Source organism: Pogona vitticeps, chromosome 6 (genome assembly GCF_051106095.1).
Source record: "Pogona vitticeps strain Pit_001003342236 chromosome 6, PviZW2.1, whole genome shotgun sequence".
In the NCBI taxonomy this organism is placed as follows: domain Eukaryota; kingdom Metazoa; phylum Chordata; class Lepidosauria; order Squamata; family Agamidae; genus Pogona; species Pogona vitticeps.
Window position 1 is genome coordinate 105,770,930 of NC_135788.1, and position 24,919 is coordinate 105,795,848.

At 42.5% G+C, this 24,919-nt stretch overlaps 1 protein-coding gene across 1 annotated transcript in view; it reads right to left on the minus strand.

Annotated features, from left to right (window-relative positions):
• Positions 1–3,783: 3,783 nt before the first annotated feature.
• Positions 3,784–24,919, minus strand: part of LOC110088358 (serine protease 53) — a 39,706-nt gene continuing 18,570 nt past the window's right edge. The window contains exons 7-14 of the mRNA XM_078378761.1: positions 24,618–24,787; positions 22,119–22,399; positions 18,145–18,215; positions 11,713–11,739; positions 9,663–9,831; positions 8,542–8,813; positions 6,120–6,289; positions 3,784–5,296 (exon numbers count right to left, since the gene is read on the minus strand). Of these exons, the coding sequence (XP_078234887.1) occupies positions 5,003–5,296; positions 6,120–6,289; positions 8,542–8,813; positions 9,663–9,831; positions 11,713–11,739; positions 18,145–18,215; positions 22,119–22,399; positions 24,618–24,787 (1,454 nt within the window). The 3' untranslated portion in view covers positions 3,784–5,002. The remainder of the gene's footprint in view (positions 5,297–6,119; positions 6,290–8,541; positions 8,814–9,662; positions 9,832–11,712; positions 11,740–18,144; positions 18,216–22,118; positions 22,400–24,617; positions 24,788–24,919) is intronic.

Sequence of the window (24,919 nt, forward strand, 5' to 3'; positions counted from 1 at the left end):
TACCTTGCATCCCAGGGCAACGTCCGGGACTCTCTTGTTATCCAGCAACCACAGTCACTGCCACCATTTCACTTTCCTCAGAATGCCATGTTTCCAAAACTTACATCATTCCATTGCACAGGGAGGTATAAACAGTGATCACCATGCTTTTCTTGTGACTATCATGTTCATTACTCACAGTACCCTGAAAAAAATGGGGCACAGCATTTTTTGGAAAACTGAAATGGACACTGTGCCAATGGCCTTGGGTGTTCGTTGGTCTGTAAACAGTCCACCTCAGATAGAGAGCTGGCTATGATTTAATGTCTTTCTTAACCTTGTGAACAGTTGTTGCTTCTATTGTTTTGGTAAGACCGATCACTACCTTCTTGCTTCCTGTTGTGTATTGCTATTAAGCTATTAACTATCTGCTTCCTTGACTGTAGCTGTATAACCCACTGGAGATCTTTCCGGACAGGGTGATTCAGGTGGCCCATTGGCCTGCTGGATGAAAGGCTCCTGGCTCCTTGCTGGTGTGGTGAGTTGGGGAGACGGGTGTGCACAGAAGAACCGTCCTGGTGTGTATGCCCGTGTTACATCCTATCAGCAGTGGATCCACAGTATAATACCGGAGCTGACATTTACCAGTACTAAAAGCTATGGGCCAACTGTGAACAACAAAAGCACCATCAACAATGCAGTTGCTGGCAGTTCTTCCCTCACCTTGACCATTGCAGCTGTTTTCGTCTTGCTGCTTTCTTAAATGTTTATGAAGAAGGCCGCCTATTCTTCTCAGGAAGATCTTTATGCTAATCCTACTTGGAAGAAAATCATCGGAAATGAAGGAGGGAAGTGGTTCTGCTACTTAACAGTTGAAATACATTCACAGAAACATGCTTTCCTTAGTCCTGAAAGACAAGTTTAAAAATATCCAGAAATTGAGAGGTGGTGGTGGTAGTGGTGGTGGTGGTGGTTGATGATGATGATGCTTTTCATGGATTTAATTTGCTGCTTCTGGATGAGATTTTGTTTAATGTATTTTGAGAAGGCTGTTCTTCTGAGCTTCAGACAGTTCTCCACCGTCCATTACTCCAGCAACGCTAGCAATACTGCATGGGTGTCTCACCAGTAAGGATGGGCCTACAGGTGCTCATAAGCAACATCCTCACCAAATCTTGCTTCCTTGGTGGAAACAGGGGGCTCATCAGAATACTCTTTGACTGGGTGCTTCACCCTACTATTGAAGGTATCAGTGAGCTGATGGACTATAAAGAGAAGGTAAATAGATTTCAGGACCTAAATCCAATTCTTGATCTCAGCTTGTGTAGATCCACTACATCAATGGGAACATGATATGTCAACACAGACTACATTCTGTAGATTCAAGTTCTATAGATTCAATGAGCTACAGTAGCTGGATAGCTGAGTGGGTTGTGTACCTGGCTGTGAAGCTGGAAGTCAAAAGTTCAGTTCCACATTATCCCTCACATGGAAACTGATAGCCTATGTAGTCTTGGACAAGCTGTACAGTGCCAGAGTGTCCCTACAAGAAGGGTGTAATTATTACATCATGTTCCAACCCTAGAAAGTCTCCCATACAGCTTCATTTCATCTGGGAAGAAAAGCCATGAACTCAGACTGCTGAAATCTACCATGAAGTTTAGGAAGGAGTTGTAGATTTACGTGAGAAGCGGCTGTATTACAAATGTTGTTCTCTACCTCTGCAAATTTTAGCTTGCTACCTCTAAAGTAAAACTTTTGCTGCCAGGTTTATTTCATGATGTACCTTTGAGATCCATTGTCAATGGTATAGTTACACAATTTTGGATTTAATAACCTCAGGGAGGGTGTTTTACAGGTGATAATATGTTTTACATTTTACATTGCTTAGTTCAAAATGCTTGGCTACATTTCAGAACCCTCCCGGTTATTCTACTGAGTGAAGCCCTGAATATTTTACCCCGTAGCCCTGTTCAAATAGTGCTACTGTTTGCTGAATCACTTACACGGTGATGAGTGTATTTATTTTTATGGAATTATTTATTGTTTGCAACATACTTTTTTGTAACATGCACTCACCCTCTTGTCAAATTTCCCTGTGTACGTGAGCAGTGGAGTGCCGTCTGGTACGTGACTCCCAAATATCTTTCCCTCCTGTACAATAAACGCCTTGAACCTGAACACCCAGGTGGAACAAGATCTCTTTCTAACCTGAATGACTCTATTTTGAGGAGGTAAGAATGTAAGTGAGGCTGCTCTGCTGGCCTGTATTAGGTAACAGCTTCAAACGGGCAGGGAAAACAAAGTTCTTATAAGAGATTTCTAAAGAGGATTTTTAAAATTATTATTCTGTATTTGCATTCACACACATGAGCCACCATCACCACCACTATCACCACTTTCCTTGAATAAGGGAAGGCGGCAATTGGTAAGATGAACAGCTTAGTCTGCAGATGTTCTTGGACTTCAACTCCCAGAAATCCTGATCAACGCAGCAAGCGGTGAAGGCTTCTGGGACTTTGGGTCTATTAACATCTGGGGACCCAAGGATGGTAACCACTGTTGTCAGCCATTCACCTTAACAATTGCCAGCCTCCCCTTATTCAAGTACAATTGGAGTCTCTGAGTATTGACTGATATAACAGAAACATGTAGCCTTCTGAGGGAACTTTTGTTTTTCCAGATAAAACCAATCCATCCCAAGGTATGATTTGCCTCAGGTGATGGTGTTCCAGGCAGTGTGTTGTTTTGCTTAGAGTCATTCTCCTCCTCATGAAATTTTGCTATCTGATTCCCCAGTTAGACATGACACATGAGATATCTACAGAGTTGTGAAGTTCAAAAAACAAAAACAAAAGCCTCAAAGGCTACAGTCGAGAATGAAGGAGAAGGAGCTGTTTCATCCTTTCCTTTTGTACCATTTGTTCACTCAAAATCCCCACACATTCCATATTTGGGGCATGTGAAGAGATACAGGATCCCCCCCCCAAAGCTACACAGTATTTCCCCTTTTAGGAGATAAGTTGTTTTTGAGCTGACAAAAAGCAGGAAGAGACATTGTTAAGTACTGTAGACCCTCCAGTTCATCTTATTAGTCTTCGTCTTCATCATCTTAGAAGTACAAAACTGGAAGAGACCCCATGAATCATCACTTCCAGCCCCCTGTCAAGCAGGCACCGTGGGGAAACGAACTCCCAACCTTTGACTCTGCAAAAAGATTCTTAAACCACAAACCAGTAGCCTTAAACAGTTGCTTTACATTTTAAAAGGAGCAATGTTTTTTGTGCCTCAGGTGTAATGTCCGGATTGGCCATAGGAAGGGTTTCCTGGCATCTCTAGGGTGAAGTCTTAGTACTGCCATCAAATTTCAATTATCAGAACTAGGAGTGGCTCATAAACCAGGATGAGTAGAGTGCCTCAGCTCAAAATCTGGTGAAGAGGTGCCTTCCTCAAGCAGGTCTCCAGAAAAGCTCACCAAGTACGTTTTTTCAAGAGATATCAACACAGGCAGCTCTTGAATAGAACAGGAGAGGGAGGCACAACTCCCTGAAATAGTGGCTGAAATCCAGTAATAAGTAGCAATTAGAGCAGGCCCATTGAATCAGCTTCTTACAAAGGAGTTGACTCATCAAATACCCACTCATTCAACAGGCTTTCTCTGGTAGTGACTTATTGCTGGATTTCAGCCATTGGGGCGAAGCTGCTTGTTATACTAAGCCACTCCCAGATAACACACAGACTGTTTTCTTTTTGTATGTACGTATACTCTTCTGTAGTATAACAATTAAACACCGCATATCCCACTTTTGATGTCGTATCATTTTAATTGTTTTCTATCATTTTCTTCATTCAAGTGAAGGATGAAATATGGAGGTGTCAGATTCCTCTGAGGCAATGTTTTCAACCTTAGGTCCACATATGGTCTTGGACTACCGCTCCTAGAAATCCTGGACAGCTAGTGACGAAGGCGTCTTGGATTTTTACTCCAAAAATATCTGGGGACCCAAGATTGGGAACTATTGATCTAAGAAATTTCTGTCATAATTGATGGCAGGGAAAATCATCCGAATTTTACAAAATCCCATGAATCAACAACCAGCTTCTGTATATCTATGTACCCTGGGAATGGAGAGTTCCCTTTGCAGAAGTGGGTTAGGCAAAGATCCAAAAATCTGTATTGAAGAGACCAGAGCTTAGAAAGGTTGCTTTTTGGACTACATATCTTAAAATCCCCTGGCCAGCAAGATCAGTGGTTGATTTAGGGATCTAAGGATTGGTCATCCAAATAAAGTAACATTTCCAAACTCTGGAGAAAGAGGTAGTCCTGTGGGTCCCCCACTGCATTGCGCCCCACCCATCCACACATTAGAACACACACACACACACACACACACACACACACACAAACACACACACAAACACACACACATGCCTATTTAAATACAAAGCACACCTATTTAAATACCAAAAACATTGAAATCCCTTTCAAGTCATTTCCATGATAAGGATGGTATTCCCATTCCTTCTTCTCCTTACTCCAGGGAGAAGACAGTCAGTATGAGAGTCTGAGTTTTCCAAGAAGAAATAGAATTCCTGTGGTCATCATCACAGATTTATACAAATGTGCATATTATGCACTAGTTTTCAAAAAATAGCACCATTTGGAACGGAACACAGGCACCCCTCTTCCAATGTAGGAAACAATTCAATAGAATTGGGGGAAAGCGATGCAGGGTGGTGTTGGAAAGGAAAAAGTCCTCTGTTCTCATAATTAAAATCTCCCTCCCACGCCGCATACGCACAATGTGTCTCTAAGTCCATGAAGCCCCATGCTGTTGATGTTGAATAATGTTGCTGACTGAACGTGGAATTTTCTAGAATTCTCCAGAAGCAGGCTCTTAATACATCACCAAAGATGTATGACTAAGAATCAGTCTTCAGGCAAGTTTTTAGTAGAAGGTACTGAAGGAGCTTGTTTTCCAGAATCAGTGAAGAAAACACAATGAAATCCTGTAATGATCCTCTATGTTAGGAGGACCCAGGTGAAGTAGAAGACCGTGAAGAGGAAATGAACATTGAAATCTTTGAGGACTAGGCTGGAAGTAGATGCAGATGGAGTGACTACTTGGTAATAGGTGATGTTTACAAGGCCAAACTGCGCCCGGGGGTGATGCCTCTTTATCCAATTCTCATAGAAGTTGACACGAGTGTAGACACCTGGACGGTTAGGAACGGCACACATGTCACCCCAGCTCACGATGCCTGCAACGTACCAGGCACCATCTTCTTGGCAAACCAGGGGGCCTCCAGAATCACCCTAGGTTGAAAAAGGCAGGTAGTGAGATTTTTGCGGTACTCCCAGCCACAATCTCTCCTTAACTCACTTCATAGAAACATAAGAAGTCACCTCAGACTGAGTCAGACCACTGGTACATCTAGTCTAGTTAACTCTGACTGGCAGCAGCTCATTATGGTTTCTAACAGGATTTCTGGAGGTCCCTGGCATTGCCTAGTAGACTCTCCTCCAAGAACTAATCAAGACCAACCCTTGTTTGTTTGCCAAAATCAGTGTCTTTTGAGAATGTGCAACGTGTTCCCTCCTGTGCTGCCTCTGAAAATGCCATTCCCATAACTCTGGAAATCGACAACAGGAGACCTTTTTAGGATTATAGGACTATATGCCTACTTGTAGGTAGGCACAGGAAGAAAAGGGCGAAGTTAGGGGATACAATTTAGATCAGCCCTAGGCATAGCTCCTAGGAGTTTTTCAGAAATAAATCACTATCCTTTCACTCCATCTGCTAATTCTATCTGAGACACATGTCTTCATATCATCCCACTCCTCAATATTCCTTCCATCCTCAATTTTATTCTAGTACAGTGGTTCCCAACCTTGGGTCCCCAAATGCTCTTGGACTAAAACTCCCAGAAGCCTCCAGCACTAGCTGTACTGGCCAGGATTTCTGGGAGTTGTAGTCCGAGAACATCTGTGGACCCAAGTGTGGGAAATATTACTGTTCTACTACATGCACCAGCCTTCCCAACTTAGTTCCTTCCAGAATGCAACACCCCAAATCACCCAGACTCACATCTGTTGGAACCCTGGCTTATGAAGATGGCTACACACATCTAATGCTTACCGAACATGCATCTTTTTCTCCTGCAGCATAACCAGCACAGAACATATCATCCTGGATCTCTCGGGTAGTGGGGGGAATACTGGTGCCAAGGTGGTACATAGCATCACAAGGCATTGTGTCTATCAAGGGTAACTTGATCTGTTGCAATGTCTTTGGAGCCCCAAGGGAGGCTGGAAGGAAATAAATGGGAAGTAAAAATGGTGAAGAGTATGAAAATGAAGAATAAGTGTGCCAGTTTTCCTCCTCAAGACATAGCCACGTGCCTCCATGCTCACCCATGCCTACATTCTGCACATTGCCCACCCAAGCTGCCATGGAACTCCAACAATCTTATGTTTTCTATGCCCCATGAGTCCTTCAGTCTGGTTTCAAATCAAATTTGGGCATTTTGTATGCGCCCCAATTCAGTCCAGGTAAATTTGTACCCCATCCAATTTGATTTGTACTCCAGATACACATCAGTACATAAGGCTCACATTGGCTTGTATTGGGAAACCAAAACAGCTATAAATTTTTTGTCTTCTTTTTCCTTTATACTGATATACATGAAATGCAGAGACATGATAGACCATAAAGAGGAGAGTAAACATGAGAAATTCCAAGTACCTAGCTTCAGACAGATGTGTCAAACTAGAAAATAATCTTAGCACTTATTTAGAAGTAGTGCTGCCTCAAGTGGTGAAAGATGTCAACTAGAGCAGTGGTCCCCAACCTTGGGCCTCCTGATGTTCTTGAACTACAACTCCCAGAAGCCTTCACCACCACCTGTACTGGCCAGGATTTCTGGGAGTTGAAGTCCAAGAACATTTGGAGGCCCAAGGTTGGGGACCACTGACCTAGAGTGGTCGTAATTGACCAGATAGGTGGGTTATAAATTGAATAAATAAATAAATAAATGTCTGATTATCACAGGCAGGTGATTTTCCTAACCTCAGCATCTTACATTCTAGCATGTTTTGTTTTGTAATTATTCACTGGAACATAAACATGGGCTTAATTTGCTGTTCTGAGTGCTAAATCATATATTTCTGAGGAAATCACACTGTGAGAAGAAAAGCAGGGTAATTGCATTGTTCTTAACATCTACTTTCACGCTAGTCCATATCTTCTCACAATCCAAACCATCTAAAGGCCTCTTTCCTTAATTTTCCCAGTAAAAACTTCCAAATCTACTTGACCACATGCTCTTTGAGTTCTTATTTATTAATGTTTAGGTATTATAGGAATGTCTATCCCGCCCATGGTTATTGTCAGAAAACAAAGTACAATAAAAATGGAAACAACACAAAACACAACAGCAAGTGGTCATGGAACCTAATCATTTTTCTTCTGTTTCCTCTCCTGCGATTATTTACCATATTTTTCTGTTTACAAGACAACCCAAAGTATAAGATGACCCCCCTTTTCTAATCCCCAAGTTAGAAAATTTGCACGGTCATGCCCCTTTGATCCTCCCACCCTTTTCCAGCTGCGTTTCCCATTTCCTAAGCCCTGCAGAGCTTAGGAAAAGGTTACTGCAGGCATGAAAGGGCATCGTGCTCGTGCCCCTTTGATCCTCCCACCCTTTCATGGCTGTTTCAGGATCAAAGGGGTGCGAGTGTGTTGCCCTTTCACAGCTGCTTTGTGCCTTCGCAAAAGGCAGGGAAACTGGCTGCCTCTGTGTATAAAATGACCCTCAATTTTTGGTCTAATTATTTAAGTAAAAAGTCTTGTTTTATACACGGAAAATATGGTAAATCCTTACATTTTGCTTTATTATCCACTGCCATCTCATGCCCCAAAATACATTACCATGTGGGGTACTGGAAGAGAGCTGGAATGTTATACAGTGGTGCCTCGCTTGATGACGATAATCCATTCCAGCAAAATCGCTGTAGAACGAAATTGTTGTCAAGCGAAAGTAAAAAGGCCATTGAAATGCATTGAACACCGTTCAATGCATTCCAATGGGCGAAATACCTCACCATCCAGTGAAGATCCGCCATAGGGCGGCCAGTTTCTGGTGACTGTAAAGTGAGCAATCAGTCCTAAAACACAGCGGGGAGCCATTTTGCACAGCGGGCGGCCATTTTGCGACCCACCAATCAGCTGTTTTAAAACCATCGTAATGCGAAGTATCAGTTCCCAAAGCAGGGAACCAATCGTCATAAAGCAGATTTTCCCCATTTACACATCGTTTTGCGATCGCAAAAGCAATTGCAAAGACCTCATCATTAAGCAGATTCATCATGGAGCGGGGTAATCGTTAAGCGGGGCACCACTGTATTCATTTTTTACTGCAGCTCCCAGAAGCTCACAGCCAGCATGGTGGGTTGCCATGCAGTCTGTAGTATTCTAGAAGTGCAAAAAATTAACTTCTCCTGTTCCTGTCCCATGTTTATATCTTATAACCCCCCCAAAAAAAAAAGCAGATGTGGCTCACCTCCATATTTTGGATCTCCCCATCCTGTCACCCAACATAAAGTACCACCTGGGAACTGGACTGTGGCATCTGGAAGACAAGCTGGGAGGATATTTTGGGTAAAGAGGACTGGACGTTCCAATTGAGCCAAAGCAATATCTCCACTGGAGCCATCTCCAGCATAGCTCTTGTGCACAATCGCACGGGAGAGCTTCAGCCACACAGCATTGAGGTCTGGGTTCAGGAGTTGGTAGTTCCCCAGATTTGCTCGGTACTCAGAGAGTGTTGCTTTGCTGGGGAAGAGAAACAGCCAAGTGTCAAGAATTAGAATCACAAAATCATAGAGTCATAGGATAATTGATTTGGGAGGGGCCTAATAAGGCCATTTAGTCTAACCCCCTGCTCATTGAAGGAATCCACATCAAGATAGATCTGATAAATGATTGTCCGATTTTCTCTTGAATGTCTGTGGGATGGGTGGGCTCACCATCTCCTGAAGTAATATTATTAGGAACAGTAAAGGACAACAGAAATGAGGACATGTGGAAAGGCTTTAGCCAGATGAATGGAGGAAAGGGAAGAAAAATGCAGGGAACCATTATAGAGTATTTGTAAAACAGCCACAACAATATAATATATACAAATATATTTGTATTATTTCTAAATGATACCTTCAGCATGCTTTTTTAGAAGAGGTGCTCCCTCAAGAGGTGAAAGAAAGCTATTTGTCACAGCAAGGCATTATTTTCCTTGCCTCCATATCTTGCACATGTCAAATTTTGTTTTATTATTGATATTTGAAAGGCAAAGATGATCCTTATTTGCAAATCTAATTGCTGAGACACATCTCTGAAGAAATGCCACAGTGGGAGGAAAATGGGTTAAAATTAGGAAATACAGGTTGAATTGTACACTGAGTCAGCAATGGAGTAAAATTCTCTTTGTATGCTTATCCTTATTGTTCCACAAAGACTAAAGGCTTAGTTTTAAAATATGAACATTGAAAAGTACAGGAAGAGCCTAAGGGGTCCACAGAGGGTACACCTTACAAGTCTCCTATCAAAGAATAAGCCTTGTAAGCAAATTCTTTGAAAACGTTGAATTAGGTCTCCTAGTTACTCATTCTTCTCCCAGTTACGTACCTTGGGAAGCAGTGGGCTGCAGTCAGCAGCCATTCAGCACTGATGAGGGTTGCTCCACAGACATGCTTCCCCTTGTACTGTAGGCTGACTTGCCATGGCCAGGCACCACGAGACGCATCCTCTCCCCCAATAATTCGGTTTTTGGTTTTGGTCACCACCTGGCCACACACTGGCAAAATATGTATACGCGTATTTGTAAGAGAGAAAGGGAGACAATGAGACAGAAGATGCCGGAAAGCTTCATGGTTTTATCCTTTTTACCAGAATCTTCCAATTTAAAAAAAAAAAAACATTCTCAGAAGAAGGGACAGAAGCAACGTCTGAGTTCCTCAGAATGGGCAAAATGTACTCTGGGAGTATTCGCAAAGGCTTTCACGGCCAGGATCTAATGGTGGTTGTGGGTTTTTCGGACTCTTTGGCCGTGTTCTTAAGTTTGTTCTTCCTAATGTTTCACCAGTCTCTGTGCCCGGCATCTTCAGAGGACAGCACTCTGTGCTGTCCGAGGACAGAGTGCTGTCCTCTGAAGATGCCGGCCACAGAGACTGGTGAAACATTAGGAAGAACAAACTTCAGAACACGGCCAAAGAGCCCGAAAAACCCACAACAACCTACTCTGGGAGATTACCATTCCCAGTGGTTTTGCTGACAGGAGATTGGGGGAATTTCAATCTTCTCCAAACTAACTTTTCTGAGTGCTACTCAGAGTCCACTTCCTACTTTTCTTCACTAACTCAAATGGTAATGTAAAAGTTATAAACATTTGCAGTTGTTTGCCACACAGATGACTAACTGAGGCATTGAGGGAGCTGCATTTGTGATCAAGAACTGATTTAACTATCAATGTACAGTTATACAAGGACTAGTTACCCGTAGTGCAAACAAATAACACAGTAGTCACTTGTAAAGCTGGGAATGCAGACCTATATGCTCACTACTGTGTTAAAATTATATACTGGAATCCAGTGGTGTAAATCTCACCAGTGTAACTTCATTGACATATGTTTCCAATGCAAAGTGCCCCAACTTAAAAAGTCAGCATAGGCATTTGCTGTTGTAAACCAAGTCAACACAACTGTTTCGCAACAGCAAGTGGCTTCAAGAGCATCTTAACCTGCAACATTTTACAGCAGAGATTCATACCAATGGAGTTATACAGAAAGCTATAACTGACAAAATTCTGCTGAGAGGATTTTCTTTTCTTCTCTTTTTTTGTTCTAAAGGCCTTTCCAACCAATCATGTGTGAGAGAAAATGCTTATCATCAACCCTCTCTGCCTACCGGAAGTGGTAAATCATGCCCAAATGTCATGCATAAAAGTCTTTAAATGGGCTATAAGCACAGTGGCCGAAAGCCAGTACTAAGCTGCAACTAGAGTAGGTCCACTGAATCTATGGAACTTACAGACAAAAAGATGCATCAAATCCCCACTGATGGAATCCAAGCGTTGTCTTACATAAATGAAAAAGAAGGAACCTCTGAACAATTCTGAATGGTATTTCTAGCCCCTACATACCTCAGAGATCACTGTATTCAGAGAACTCACAAAACCCTCTGCATAACATTTTCAAGGAATAAGAGGGGCTGCAATAGGAAGCAGGCTGCATGGAAGTGCCATTTCAACTCCCTAGCTGCATATATTAAAATATAGATCCAACCCAATCCAGCATCACTGGTTGAACCCAAGGGTTATCAACCCCAGGCTTTTAAGAATCAGTCCTGGGTCACGATGAAGAAATTTGTCAATTCTGATTTCTCCTACATTATTTCTTTTTTAACTTCCCATTCTTTCTATGCGAAGAAATGTCCAGAGTTTAACCATTTCTTCTCAAAAGCAAATTAAAATTAAATTCACACTCTTCCAGTTTGCATTAGTTTTTGATGAAGACACTTCTGCATGTGTCACTCTTAGGATAACTGACTTCTTTACTGACAGGGCTTCTGTGATTTTAAAAGCTTAGTAATAGGGGAAAATTCACCAGAAGATTTTTCAAGGGGCATAAGTTGCACTGAGGTGACCCCTTTTCTTGTTCTTCCATAACTGAACGCTTACCTGTCTGGCTGCCATTCTCCATATTTCCTAGAAAGATATGGGAAGGGAGAAACAAGAGTTAAGAAGACTCTCCAATTCAACGGTAGCTTTCAAAGAAGTAGCCATGTTTGTTTATGCAAACATATCCAGGCAAAAATAGAAACAAGAACAAATTAAGTTTTGTTTTAAAGCTGTTGCTATAAAAACAGGTGCATTTTCAAAAGCAAAACTGGGACAAAAAAATTGGGAGGAAGAACAACCCTAGAGCTTAGAAACACTACTTTGGGGGGGGGGCTTAGTGCCAAGGTGATCTAGCGCTAAACTAGTACAGTATATCAATTCAACGGCTTAATGCTAAAATTATTTATTAAAAAAACAAAGAAATTGGAGGATAGATCTTGGGGGCAGGTTCCAGTAGTATCTAATCACCATACCTCAACTGCCTATGTCAGCATAACACCACCCACAGATATGCCCCACACCATCATTTTGCAAAAAAAAAAAAAAAAAAAAACAACCTGTGTTAGGAGCAAAAAAGGGCCAGACCAATTCAAACTGGTCTTCTCATCATATGGTCATTTTTAAAATATCAGCTGTTTTATACTTGCAGCAAACTCTGCATTATTCGATTGTGTAGTTGCAGCCTCACTGAGCTCTCCAGGCACCAGGTGGTTCATATTATCCCCCTTCAACCAAAACATAATTTAACTAAGGGGGTTTAGTTTTTGAACGATTACGATATTAACCCCTTCTCATGAACTTTGCCATCTCCGCACCTCCTTTCACCATAAGTAGCTACTCAGACAGCTGCCAAATTTTCACAGCCACAACAGAGGTGACAAATTATATGGATGCCACCCAAATTCATAATGAATCTAGAGGGTGATAGTAAGACTGACTTGCTACCGCCAACAAGATCTAGGTCAGGTTTCCAAAATGGTGCCCTGATTCTGAGAAGTTGCTCTGATATAGAAATACAGACCCACCATCGTGTATAATTTATCCAAACTCATTTGCCTTTCCAGTTGACCATCCTAACCTGTTTGATACTTTTATGTATTATTTTCTTTTGCATCACATCCATATTCTACTCTTACAAGAGCCTTGTGGCAAAGTGGTTAAATTACAGTACTGAAGTTAAGACTCTGCTCACAATCCCAATAGGCTCAGTTGACTCAGCTTTCCATCCTTCCGAGGCCAGTAAACTGAGTACTCACCTCACAAGGGGGTGGGGGCAATGGGTAGCTTGCATGATTGAATTGGAAACCATCTAAAGAGTGCTTTGAGCACTATGGGGAGGTACATAAAGCAGCACACTTTGCTTTACTTTCTTTAAAAATACTTCAGACTACAACCCGCTTCATAACGTTTTTTCTGAAAGCATGAACCGCAAAGCAGCCAGCATGTTTCTCCAACAGTTGTTTCCATGTTCAGAACAAATATCTCCCCCACCCCCAATTCCTCCTCAAGTGTTCCAATTAAGGGGTATATCACTTTCAACTTCATTTTCTATTTGAGTGAGCCTGGAAAGCCACAGGCAAAGCTGGAAAACCAAACACCTAAGTATAAAGTTTAAACAAGACTGAGGAAGAGAATCTAAAGAAAATATTAATGTGGTAAAATATGCAAACAGAAGGTGCTCTTTGAGGGAAACACAGCCTGAGCGCTACAATTAGAGCAGATTTAGAAGATGGTAACCCAGGTTACCCATTCAGGTGCCAGGCGCAAGGCTCTCTACTCCAATAATCACTCAACGATCACTGAAAGAAAGATTACAAGCAGTCCATCTTCTGTTCTAAAGCTTGTCTGCGCCAAAGACTGGAATGCTTTATTTTAGCCTTTTATTATTATCTGCAGGAATTCATGGCATTGTGCCCATTCCACAAAAGCTGGATTGTGCGTAAACCCAAAAGATCTCATGCATGCATGAAAATTTACTCTCCTTTAGAACAAGGGTAAAACCATGCATAGAAGTCATGCACCCGGGTTGCGAAACAGGCTACAAGTACATGTTAAAAATATTCATTGGAATGAAGGTGCCTTACACCATTGTTCCATCTCATATAGCATTGTGTTTGTTCACCAAGGGTAAAGGTAAAGGTTCCCCTTGACAATTTTTGTCCAGTCGTGTTCGACTCTAGGGGGTGGTGCTCATCCCTGTTTCCAAGCCATAGAGCCAGTGTTTTGTCCGAAGACAATCTTCCGTGGTCACATGGCCAGTGCGACTTAGACACGGAACGCTGTTACCTTCCCACTGAGGTGGTCCCTATTTATCTACTCGCATTTGCATGCTTTCGAACCGCTAGGTTGGCGGGAGCTGGGACAAGCGACGGGCGCTCACTCCGTCGCGTGGATTTGATCTTACGACTGCTTGGTCTTCTGACCCTGCAGCACAGGCTTCTGCGGTTTAGCCCACAGCGCCACCATGTCCCTCACCAAGGGTAGGCAATCCAATTGTTTCCAGCTTACATCACCCTCACCATTCAGCATGATGGGTAGAGTTGAATGGAGCTCAAATCCAACATCTAGAAGGCTACAGGCTCCTGACTTCTTGTCTATGCTGACTGCCAGCCACTATCCAGAGTATGATGCAGGAAAATGTCCACTCCATTTAAGCCCCAAGACCTCTTGGTGCCTAAGAACTCATTTTACTCTTATTGGGCAGCATGAAAAAAAAATCTAAAGAAATTAGAGAGGTGAAGGTAAGTACTGCTGATTCCTTTTTAACACTGATACCTTTCCAGTTTTGACATTCATATTTTAATATCTCTTCCTGTTTGCTGAGGTGTGTCTGCTCTAGAGCCTTAAGCGGCAATGGACAACATGCAACCTGTGGGTCTTGTGCCTCATTTCCCCCATTTTTGCAGATCCTCCACTGCCCCATTTGTTACTGCTACTGCCAAGAAATGTACATTATAGAAGTTGGCCACAGTATCACCATAGGGAAGGCAAACATCCTTCCTTCCATTACAGGGCTCTATGGTGAAGGGCATTCTAGCCTCTTCCTGCACCATAGAGCTGCCACGTCTGCCGTGGAACAACAGTTCCCAACTTTGGGTCCCCGGAACTTCTTGGACTACAGTTCCCAGAAATCCTGGGTAGCATGGCTAGCAGTGAAGGCTTCTGGGAGTTTTAGTTGAAGAACATCTGGGGACCCAAGGTTGGGAGCCAGTACCATAAAATGTGGGTGATTTGAGCAAAAGCATTGATTATTGGTGTATTTCAGCAGCAGCAGTGTCACACACAGACATCACTAGAGTTCCCAAAAAGAGGTTATCCACACCTGAACCTTGTTATATAAAAGGGTTTAAAGTAAATGCATGGAGGATGAGTGCTGTGCCAGTTCCTTCCACCTGTGCATGTACAGAGTTTAATCTGAAGGGGAGAACTGTCTCTCTATCCATGAAGCATTTCTGCTTTGTAGAACCATGGTTTTTCCGGATCTCTGATTGTTCAAAGATGCTCAACAGATAGAGGCATTTCTCCTTTGCTGAATTAGTTCTGCATGCATGGGCAGCTGGATTAGATGGGCCCCAAGCTGGCAACCTCCTTTCCTTGTGTATTTAACCCCTTTAGAGATTTCCAATGTAGGATTCTGGTTTGGGTCTTTGTCTTCTGGTGTGTCAAGAGAATGGAAGACAGCAGCAGGGCTTGTTTTTAGCAGTTTTGTGACCCACCAGTTCTTGTTTCTTTGCCTCCTTCCACTACCAGAAGAGTCTGGCAGCCACTTCAGGATTCCAAGCCACTCCCTTATATGGCTACAGCTTAAAACACACAATGGAACAGTGTTTACTGATAAGAAGCATATATGTTCTATGCTCACAGTTTACTCTACAAAGCCATTGTGTGATGCTGGTTCAAACAGTGTCCGCTTTTCTTATCTTAGGCCTTGTCCTCACAAAGGGCAGGTACATTTTCTTCCAATGGAAACAGCAACATGCTTGTAAGACCCTTGCTATGATATCAGAGAGTTCTGTCTAAACTTGCTGCCTCTGAAGACCCCATTCTACTTGATCTGTACTGTTGTCAGAGCGTGGATAGCTCTGGTCCTCCATGGCTTCTGCAACAGCCTGTCTTGTGTTTTAAAAGCTGAGAGGAGAATTCGTTCCTCACCCAAAATTTCTAGTATAAGAACTCTAGAACAGCATAATTACACAATAACCCAATTGGAAGGGCCTGTAAAACCACTAAGTCCATCCCTCTGCTCAATGCAGGGATCAAATCAAAGTAGATCTGACAGGTGGCTCTCTAATTTTTTTTAATGCCTCTGGTGTTGGAACACTCTCCACCTCCTGAGGGGATTGGTTCCATCATACTGCTCTAACAGTTAAGGCATTTTTCCTTATATTTAATCGAAATCTGGCTCCTGGCGGAATGGTGCCATGTATGTGCCTTTCCTTTCGAACTGGTTCTTAAGCACAACCCTCAGAAAATAACTTCTTCTCAAGGATGGCTACTACTAGTTCAATTGCTTCTCTTAAGAAGACTTTAGTTCTCAAGAGCCACTACTTTTGCCGCCACTCCTGAGACAGCGTACCAAGTATCGGAATCACCAAGGAAGAATAAAACTACAGTATTTCTTTCTTGCTCCTCCCTGTGCTTGCTGCTGCAATCCTCAGTGAAAAAGGATGGGTGAAGAGGGAAGGTGTTTGAAGGTCTGTCAAAGATGCTGGAGAGAAACAGGAACGAAAGCTGCAGAACATTACAAAGTTCTTAAAATCTCCCCCACATCTTTAAAGTGCTTTTAAGAACCACCAAAATTTGTTTCGGAACCAATGGAAACCTCCGTATCGTGCAACCATAAACTCACTTCATGAGAACAGGCATACTGGTCGCAATAGCCTCGAGGACAAGGAACACGTGGGCCGGGAGGCATGGTGCCCACTATTGAGCCAAAAGAGCTTCCCCAGTAATGACCAGCTGCTTGCCATACCCTCTTATCTCAAGGACCACTTTTTGTGCCTTAATTTACCTAAGATCCATGAGGAAAAAAAAACTTAGAATCAGATCAAAGCCCTGTTTAAGACTGTCCTTGTGTTCCTGCCAAGGCCAACCAGACTATGGCCTTTAAGAAACCCACAAATACCATCCTGCCCATGCTCCCCAGCAGCTAGTTTTGGGAGGCTTTCTATAGGCATGGATATTTAATTTGCTTCAGTTATGCGAAGTTCCAGGTGCATTCTGAACACATACAGTCCAGATACCAATTAATCAAGTCATCTACTGAATGCGAGGACTGTGCCATATATCAGGGGTAGGAAAGTTATGGCCCAAACCTTCCAGATAATGTTTGACTACAACTCCCATCATTCTTGACCACCGGCCATGCTTGCTAGGACTGGGGGGGGGGGTAGCTGCAATCCAGCACACCTCAGTGCCCCACATCTTCCCTACCCATGCCTTGAATTATACTTTACAAACAACACATGGGGTTGAAATATCTTTCTAAATGAAAAACAGAGCTTCAAGGGACACCTGCCATCAGTTAGATTTTGCAAGGAGGAGGAGGAGAGGCAACTGGTATTTGTAATTAGTTGTCTTTTTCTTGGCAGATAAGAGTGTGAAAGCCAAAGTGAGTATTTACAGGAAAGATCTCGCTGTGAACTCTGTCCCCAGAGAGGATTAATTGGAGCAAATGACCTCAACAGAATACACTCTTCCAGCAGTGTTGTCTGCAAGAAGTGGGTGTGCCTAGCACAGGGGGAAAAGATGTAGAAATATCACAGACATGCCACGGGTGAATTATGGTCATTGATCCCAACCAGTTTTGCATGGCTTGAGGGCTGAACCAGATAAGATGCAAGAAACCCATATTAAGCTGTTGCTTGGCTGCTCAGACATGGGATACAGGACCAGGAAATCTACACCATGAAATGTTGTCATTCCTGGCACATTCTTTTGAGGAGGATAAAGGTTACTGTTCCACTGGCCATATCCTGTCCCAGGAATGAGGTTGGGCTGCCCAAAGCAACCAAGCTATCCCTTGAAATTAAAAAATGAGAGTGGAAGAAAAGTCTTGTCATTTAAAAAGCAAAATAGGTTTTCTTAAATTCATCTGTCTACCCCATCCCCAGGAGACAGATGGATATTCTTCTTACTTTGGGGAGGGTCAGATGACACCAATAAATCTTGAGGGAACAGACAACCCAGATTGACAATTAAGGGTCTGCTGGAAAAGAAGCATTTTTAAACACCAACACAACCCTCGGAGAAGCTGACATAAGGTGACCTTTCCAGGCAGAGAGATCAAAATAGTCCTCACAAAGGAGAGGGAGGTCCCCTATATTTCAACCCAGTAGACCCTTCCGTTACTTTTTGGGATTACACAATAGTATTCTCAGTATAGGTTCCCTCCACCCTTTCTCAAAGAACACAAGAGATCAAGCCCCTGTTCTCAGCTGTTGAAAATCATCACAAAGCATGCACACAAGACGAATATGCCAAGTTACTTACCCTTTATAAGGGGTAGCACGGAAAGGCAAAACAGGGAGGGCAGGGGGCTTCTCATGCTGCAGAGAGGGCCCCTGCTTCACCTCCCAAGCAGCCTGGCAGTCTCAAACCGACAACCCTCCAGATTTGCTTCTATGAGAATCTAGGAACACACTGAACACGCAGACACTTCCTGGCAGCCTCGTGGGAGAATGTGGCCCAACCTGTCTGCTCACCCAGATTGTGTTCTGTCCCCTCCAAGTAAACACGCCCTACTGGCCTTCTGTCCCCTCCTAGCCAGACCAGATTTTGCTGTGGCAATTGTAAGAGTTTGGGTAAATCAGATCGCAACAGCGAACTGCCACTTCTAAAGTGCATTTCCAAGATGGAAAGAGGAAGGTGGGGGGAAGTAAATACATTTCGCGCTGTGTTGGCCTACTGATAACAATGCCTTACTTGTAAGCTTGTCCTTTCATATAGTATGAACATTGATGCAAACACTCAGAGTTGCACATTTGTTAGGCAAGGACTGAGAAACTGAGCCAAATAAATCACTGCAACAAAAAAAAGTTGAAACAGCTTTGTTTTTCATTACTTATATTCATACAAATTTGGAGACTGGTATCAGCAGCAACAGCTGAAATTGAAGTTATACTTTTTCTAGAATATCTTGGATACTGTATCATGCTTATGCATTGTGGATGAAGGGCAGAATCTGAGATATATAGATCAAGAATATATGGAGATATATAGATCAAGAATATATGGGGATATATAGACCAAGAAATCCTCTATTCACATGCTTTTGTTTTTGTTTTATTCTTTATAATCTAAGGTAGAATGTACTCCACCTTCTCTTCTTTCCTCTAAACTAATAATACATATTTGGAATTCTTTTTTATTAGTGAGTATCCAGTAATGACAACAAGAGGCCACCAGATGGCACTCATTTCACATCATTCTTTAAAGCTACTGTGGTTTGTTACATCTAAATGTATACCGTAGATATTTTTTCCCAATCTTAAAACTTTAAAATTAGTGCATTAATTAAGTACACATGTTTGTTACTTGCTAAATTAATTATGTTTACCCAATACAGTATGTAAAAACAATGAACATGTGCATGTTAACTGGAATCATTTAATTTCATTTTCATCAAACATCACCAGATCACATTATAGAGAATAAGAAGTATATGGGGCTTGGAGGCATTGAGTAAGTTATCTGGAAACTTTACATATTTATGGGTATGAGTAAGTTGTTTATTCACCATTGACATAGGTACCCATGCAGGATGTGACCTAGCCACTTCAGTTTCACTGATTTATTGACTGTTTTACAAGTAACCTTTGAAAATACATATCTCATAAAGTATGAATAACAAAGGTATTCAGAAATTTACTTCAATTCGTTTTTGAAAATAAACCTTTCCCAGGCATGAATAACAGAGTTATTTTTGAACAACATTTAATAAACTTGAAAATGACGTAGCCAGGTCACATCCTCCGTTGGTTCCCATGTCAATGGTAAATTAAAACTTACTCATGCCCATAAAAATGTCACAATTCAAGACAATTTACTCCAAAGTTTTAACAGGATTTACTACATCACAGCCCACCTTCTTTCTTGCCAGTAATGAAAGAAACTTCAACAAGGATAAGCTTGTGGTCTATCTAGTGGCAGTTTACAGAGCAACACTGTCAAGATACACACATTCCCCAAGGCCTGTTGGAGAGTCAGTATACTGACAAGGAAATGTGCACTCTTCCTTTTTCATGGACAGATTGGGTCCATTTCTCCCAGAAAATGTAGGGAATGTGCGCTAAGTCCTATTTGTATGCATCTGTACCGTTCAGCTGTTCAAATTACCCTTAATGTGCCTCCACACTGGACCATGAATTAAGCATGTTTAACATTTGCCCACACCTGTTCCTCTCTATTCATGATCCTCTCTCCTTTTGCCTTCCCTATTACATTATTTTAGAATGTACTCTCCAGGAATGGATTCTACTATCTTTGCAACAGTGGAAAGGGCCATAGATGCTGATGATGAAAACTTCAACAACATCAACAAGTATTGTCTACCCCTCTGAATAGAACAAGACCAAGGAGAAGAGTATTCTCAAGGTGGGACAAGCTGATTCTACAGCCACATGCACACACGCACACGCGCACGCACGTGCACGCACGCACACACACACACACACACACACACACATACACACACACGAAGTTCAGACAGTTGACATTTAAAACCTCACAATTCAAATTTATTGTACATTTCCTTGAAAGGACAATTTACACAATTTATTAGTAATGTATTTACAATGCAGCCTCATTTCTGTTTCAACATTCTGGAATAGAATCAACTCTAGTGTAATAAACAAAAGGGTGTTAATGAACAAGACTGCTCTGCAGGGCTATGTGAAAAGGTTTCCACAAAGTGGCATCATACAAGAAATAGAACAACTTTCAGGTGGACACACTGTTGGTTACAGAACTGTACTCAGAGAGTGTTTAATTAATGGCTCTTTCTCCAACTAGGATGAAGTAAGAAGTCGGATACTACAAGGCTCAAGTGCTCTTCAACATTTTTGTTAATGACTTGAATGAGGGAGTGAAGGGAATACTGATCAAATCTGCAAATGACACAAAACTGAGTGGAATAGCTAATACCCTGGAGAATTGAAACAAAATTCAAAAGGTTTTTTATAAGCTTGAGCATCTGCAACAACAGAATAAAATTTAATAGGGATAAGTGCATAGTTCTACACCGGGGGCGGGATCAATGTACAGTCACAAGATGGGGGATACTTGGCTCAGTATTACTATGACTGAGAAGGATCTTGGAATTGTTGAAGATCACAAGCTGAATATGAGCCAACAGTGCAAAATGGCTGCAAAAAAAAGAAGAAGAAAAGACAAATGCTGCTTTAGGCCACATTAACAGAAGTACACTCTCCAAATTCCATGAGGTACTAGTCCCCCTCTATTCGGCACTCATTCTTTATTTGGGAATAAATTTAGAAAATGTGAAAACTGCTGCCTCATACCAAGTTCTGCCTTTATGGATCACATTTTCATTGCTATGTAACTGTACAACTCATGTTTTAAGAGAAATGCACCTGAATTTCTTTCACCCCACATGAAAATGCAAATATTCACTAAGAAAGACAAATTGTTGAAACTGGAATAAATTATGCAAATCAAGCACATCTGCATACAAGTATATTCAATCTGCTTCCAATAGGTATAGGTCACATAACCCTCACTTTAAGTGGATGTGTTACTGAGGGTTAAACAGGAGGGTCCTCTTAGCATATTCTTTCAAAGAAGGGCTCCCTCAAACAGTGAAAGACATCTGTTTGCCATAGTGTAGTATTCCCTCCACCCCCGTATCTTGCATGGAATGTAAACATGGGCTTAATCTGAAAGTCTGAGTCCCATATCAATTAGGAAATCTTACCATGGGACAGAGAAAAGGTTCATCATAAGGAAAACATCTTTCTCTTACCTTCTAGTTTGAGCCTTAGTATCGTTCCTTTGACACTCAGTATGATTCACATAATTTCAATTTATTGTGACATGGGATGGAAAACTGATAGCATTTCAGGGAAGCACTAGCTGTATTTCAAGGAGAGTAAAAGTGAAGTATTCTAGAGCAGTGGTCCCCAGCCTTGGCCCTCCAGTTGTTCTTAGACTTCAATCCCAGAAATCCTGGCCAGCAGAGGTGGTGGTGAAGGCTTCTGGGAGTTGTAGTCCAAGAACATCTGGAGGCCCAAGGTTGGGGACCACTGTTCTAGAGGACACTGGTAATCTCTTGCCCAGAATCACAATAGCCTAGATCCTGCCCTTTATTATACTATTAATCTTTCCATTAACAACACAAACCAGACTTTAAGCGCTAAACTATGTGCTATCTAGATACTTCAATCCAACTTTAATTCTGTCAAGGAAAACTGGCAAGACAAGTTCATGTTGAATGAAGCACTCAGTTCCTTATTTCCAGCTGCAAGATAGGCAGGAGCAAGGAAAGAATGCAGATGGAAAGTGGAGAGCAAGTGAATACTTTGTATGAGTTCCCTTCCCCTTGGAGAGAGATGGGCACAACTCCAAACTGCAGGCCAGGGATATAACGCTGCAGCCAACCTGCAAAGGCAGAAACTTTGGTGTAGACACCAGGGCGATACGGCAAGCCACAGTCTGTTCCCCAGCTCACGATGCCCACCAGAAACCAAACGTCACTTTGAGCACACACCAAGGGCCCTCCAGAATCACCCTGGAAACAGACAAGCAAAAAAACCAACAGGGAATAATTCACAACGCATTCTCTGTCTTCAGAAAAATACGATCACAGAAGATTCCCTTGGATCAGATGTGAGGCACCTCAAAACCTGTTGGAGATTTGCAACCTCACATACTGCCTCTAAGTAGATGTGGCTGGGAGGGAACCTTTCTGGGATGGGGAGACTGCCAATCACTAACACCACTAACCAATAGTTCCTTCCCAAACTCTGAATTCAAAGAGAGTCACACCTCTTTGCTAAGAGCTTTTTCCCTCTCTTTGGTCTGTTGGTAGCAGTCACTCTGTTGACGCCTCTTGCTACAAGCAGTTACCGTATTTTTCGCTCCATAAGACGCACCTTTCCATAAGATGGACCAATTTTTTAGGAGAAGAAAACAGGAAAATATAATCTGTTTTCTTCACTCCATAAGACGCACAGACTTTCCACCCCCGTTTTGTGGGGGAAAAGTGTGTCTTATGGTGCGAAAAATACAGTATGTTGTTAGCTTGCTGTTACCTGTTCACTGTAAGTAAAGAAGATGGTTTTTATTCTTTCTTTCTACTACTAATGTCTCAGAGTGAGTTATTGAGATTGTAAGTGCCAGTTAACAAGAAAAAGGGGTGGTCTACTCTGGGAAACATGAGGCAACTTTTGCTCTGTGAATTCCTACACTTCTGTTGCACCATTAAGGGAATTTAACTAAAATTAAACACTGCCAAAAAAAAATCTGGAGCCTAATCTGGTGCTATGTTCTTTTCTTGATGGCTATACTTCTTTTTTAGGATTTTGGAAGTGATTGGGTGCAACTCAGTTTATACTTGAGAAGACGCAGGTCTTTGCATGGGACAGAGGAAAGAAAGAGAGGACCTCAGGTTTCCTGGACTGTTCTTTGCCTGCTCAAATCTGTGCTGATCTTCCTTTGACTTTGAATTACCATTCTTACAATTGTACTTCCTTTCCTCTCCCACCTTCCTGTTGTCCCTCCAAGGGGGGGGGCTGACAGGGGCAGCCATGGCACCTGACATCTCCAGCTTAGTTAGACGGAAACTAGGGTTTCTGTCACCTTTCCTATCACAAGCATAGTTCTCTAGCAAACACAACCCTTCTTAAGTTTTTTTACGTGTGGATGTGATTCTTTTACACAGAGGGAAATAAGCTCAGGTAATCATTCCAAGCATCAAAGGGCTGAATCCACCAGTTAACATTGATCCTGTACTGCTACATGCTCAGGCTTCACACTAGGGGAACATCATTTTGTGTTCGACTCTAGAGGTGGTGCTCATCCCCGTTTCCAAGCCATAGAGCCAGCGTTTGTCCGAAGACAATCTCCGTGGTCACATGGCCAGTGCGACTTAGACACGGAACACTGTTACCTCCCCACCAAAGTGGTCCCTATTTATCTACTTGCATTTGCATGCTTTCGAACTGCTAGGTTGGCGGGAGCTGGGACAAGCAAAGGGAGCTCACTCCGTCGCGTGGATTCGATCTTATGACTGCTTGGTCTTTTGACCCTGCAGCACAGGCTTCTGCAGTTTAGCCCACAGTGCCACCACGTCCCTACTCGCCACCACGTCCCTACGCGCCACCACGTCCCTACGCGCCACCACGTCCCTACAGGCTTAATTATTGGCCATCAAGAGCTCTAAGCTACCACATGCTGGTATTTTGGATCCCACCTTTTTGCCTTCAGCCTATTCACCGTGAACTTCTCTAAAACCAAATTCAGCCCTCAGCCTGTAATAAGTTCTCCATCTTTGCTGCAGACCAAAGAGGGACCTTTAGCCAAGGCTCCCATCCATTTTCATTCCCACAAATCCCCCAATACAGCTTTTATCTTAAAGCCGTTTTCAAGGGGATACGGAAATGGTGATCATCTTGTAGCACCGTCTGTCACCCACGACCTTCACCACAATGAGGAAAAGTCTGTAACTCTACAGGGCCCCACTGATGCAGAACAGTGCCCACTAGAGGGCGTTGTGCAGCAGGTCCACTTCAAACCAGAACACAATCCTGGCTTGTCTGATAATGGTTTCCCCCTCTGCCATTCAACAGTAGCTTGGAATCATAGCCAAAGCCACAACATGCTTATATAGTAACAGTTATGCTTTCCCAACCTCTGGGAACGGGTTGGGAAATCTGGAAGCTTTCAGAAACATAAGGCTCTCTTCCCCCTCCCCAACACCAATTAAAAGGCACAGTCAAATTGCTCACCTGACAAGCATCCTTCCCTCCTTCTTCATCTCCAGCACAAACCATACTATCCAAGATAGGCCTGGAACCATTCAAACCGGATTGGGGCACACTGAACATATCATTGCATCGTTCTGCACTAATGAGGCAGACTTTTACCTCCTGCAGTATCTTAGGGGAAGGAAGAGGCTCTAAAAAGACAAAACAGAGAACGAGGTGTTAAACACTGCGAGCCGGAAGTGTTTATTAACACATTCTCTTCTCTATTCAGAAGCAGTTCCCCTCGAGTTTAGATCTTCGTTGCTCTCAGGTGAGTCGGCATA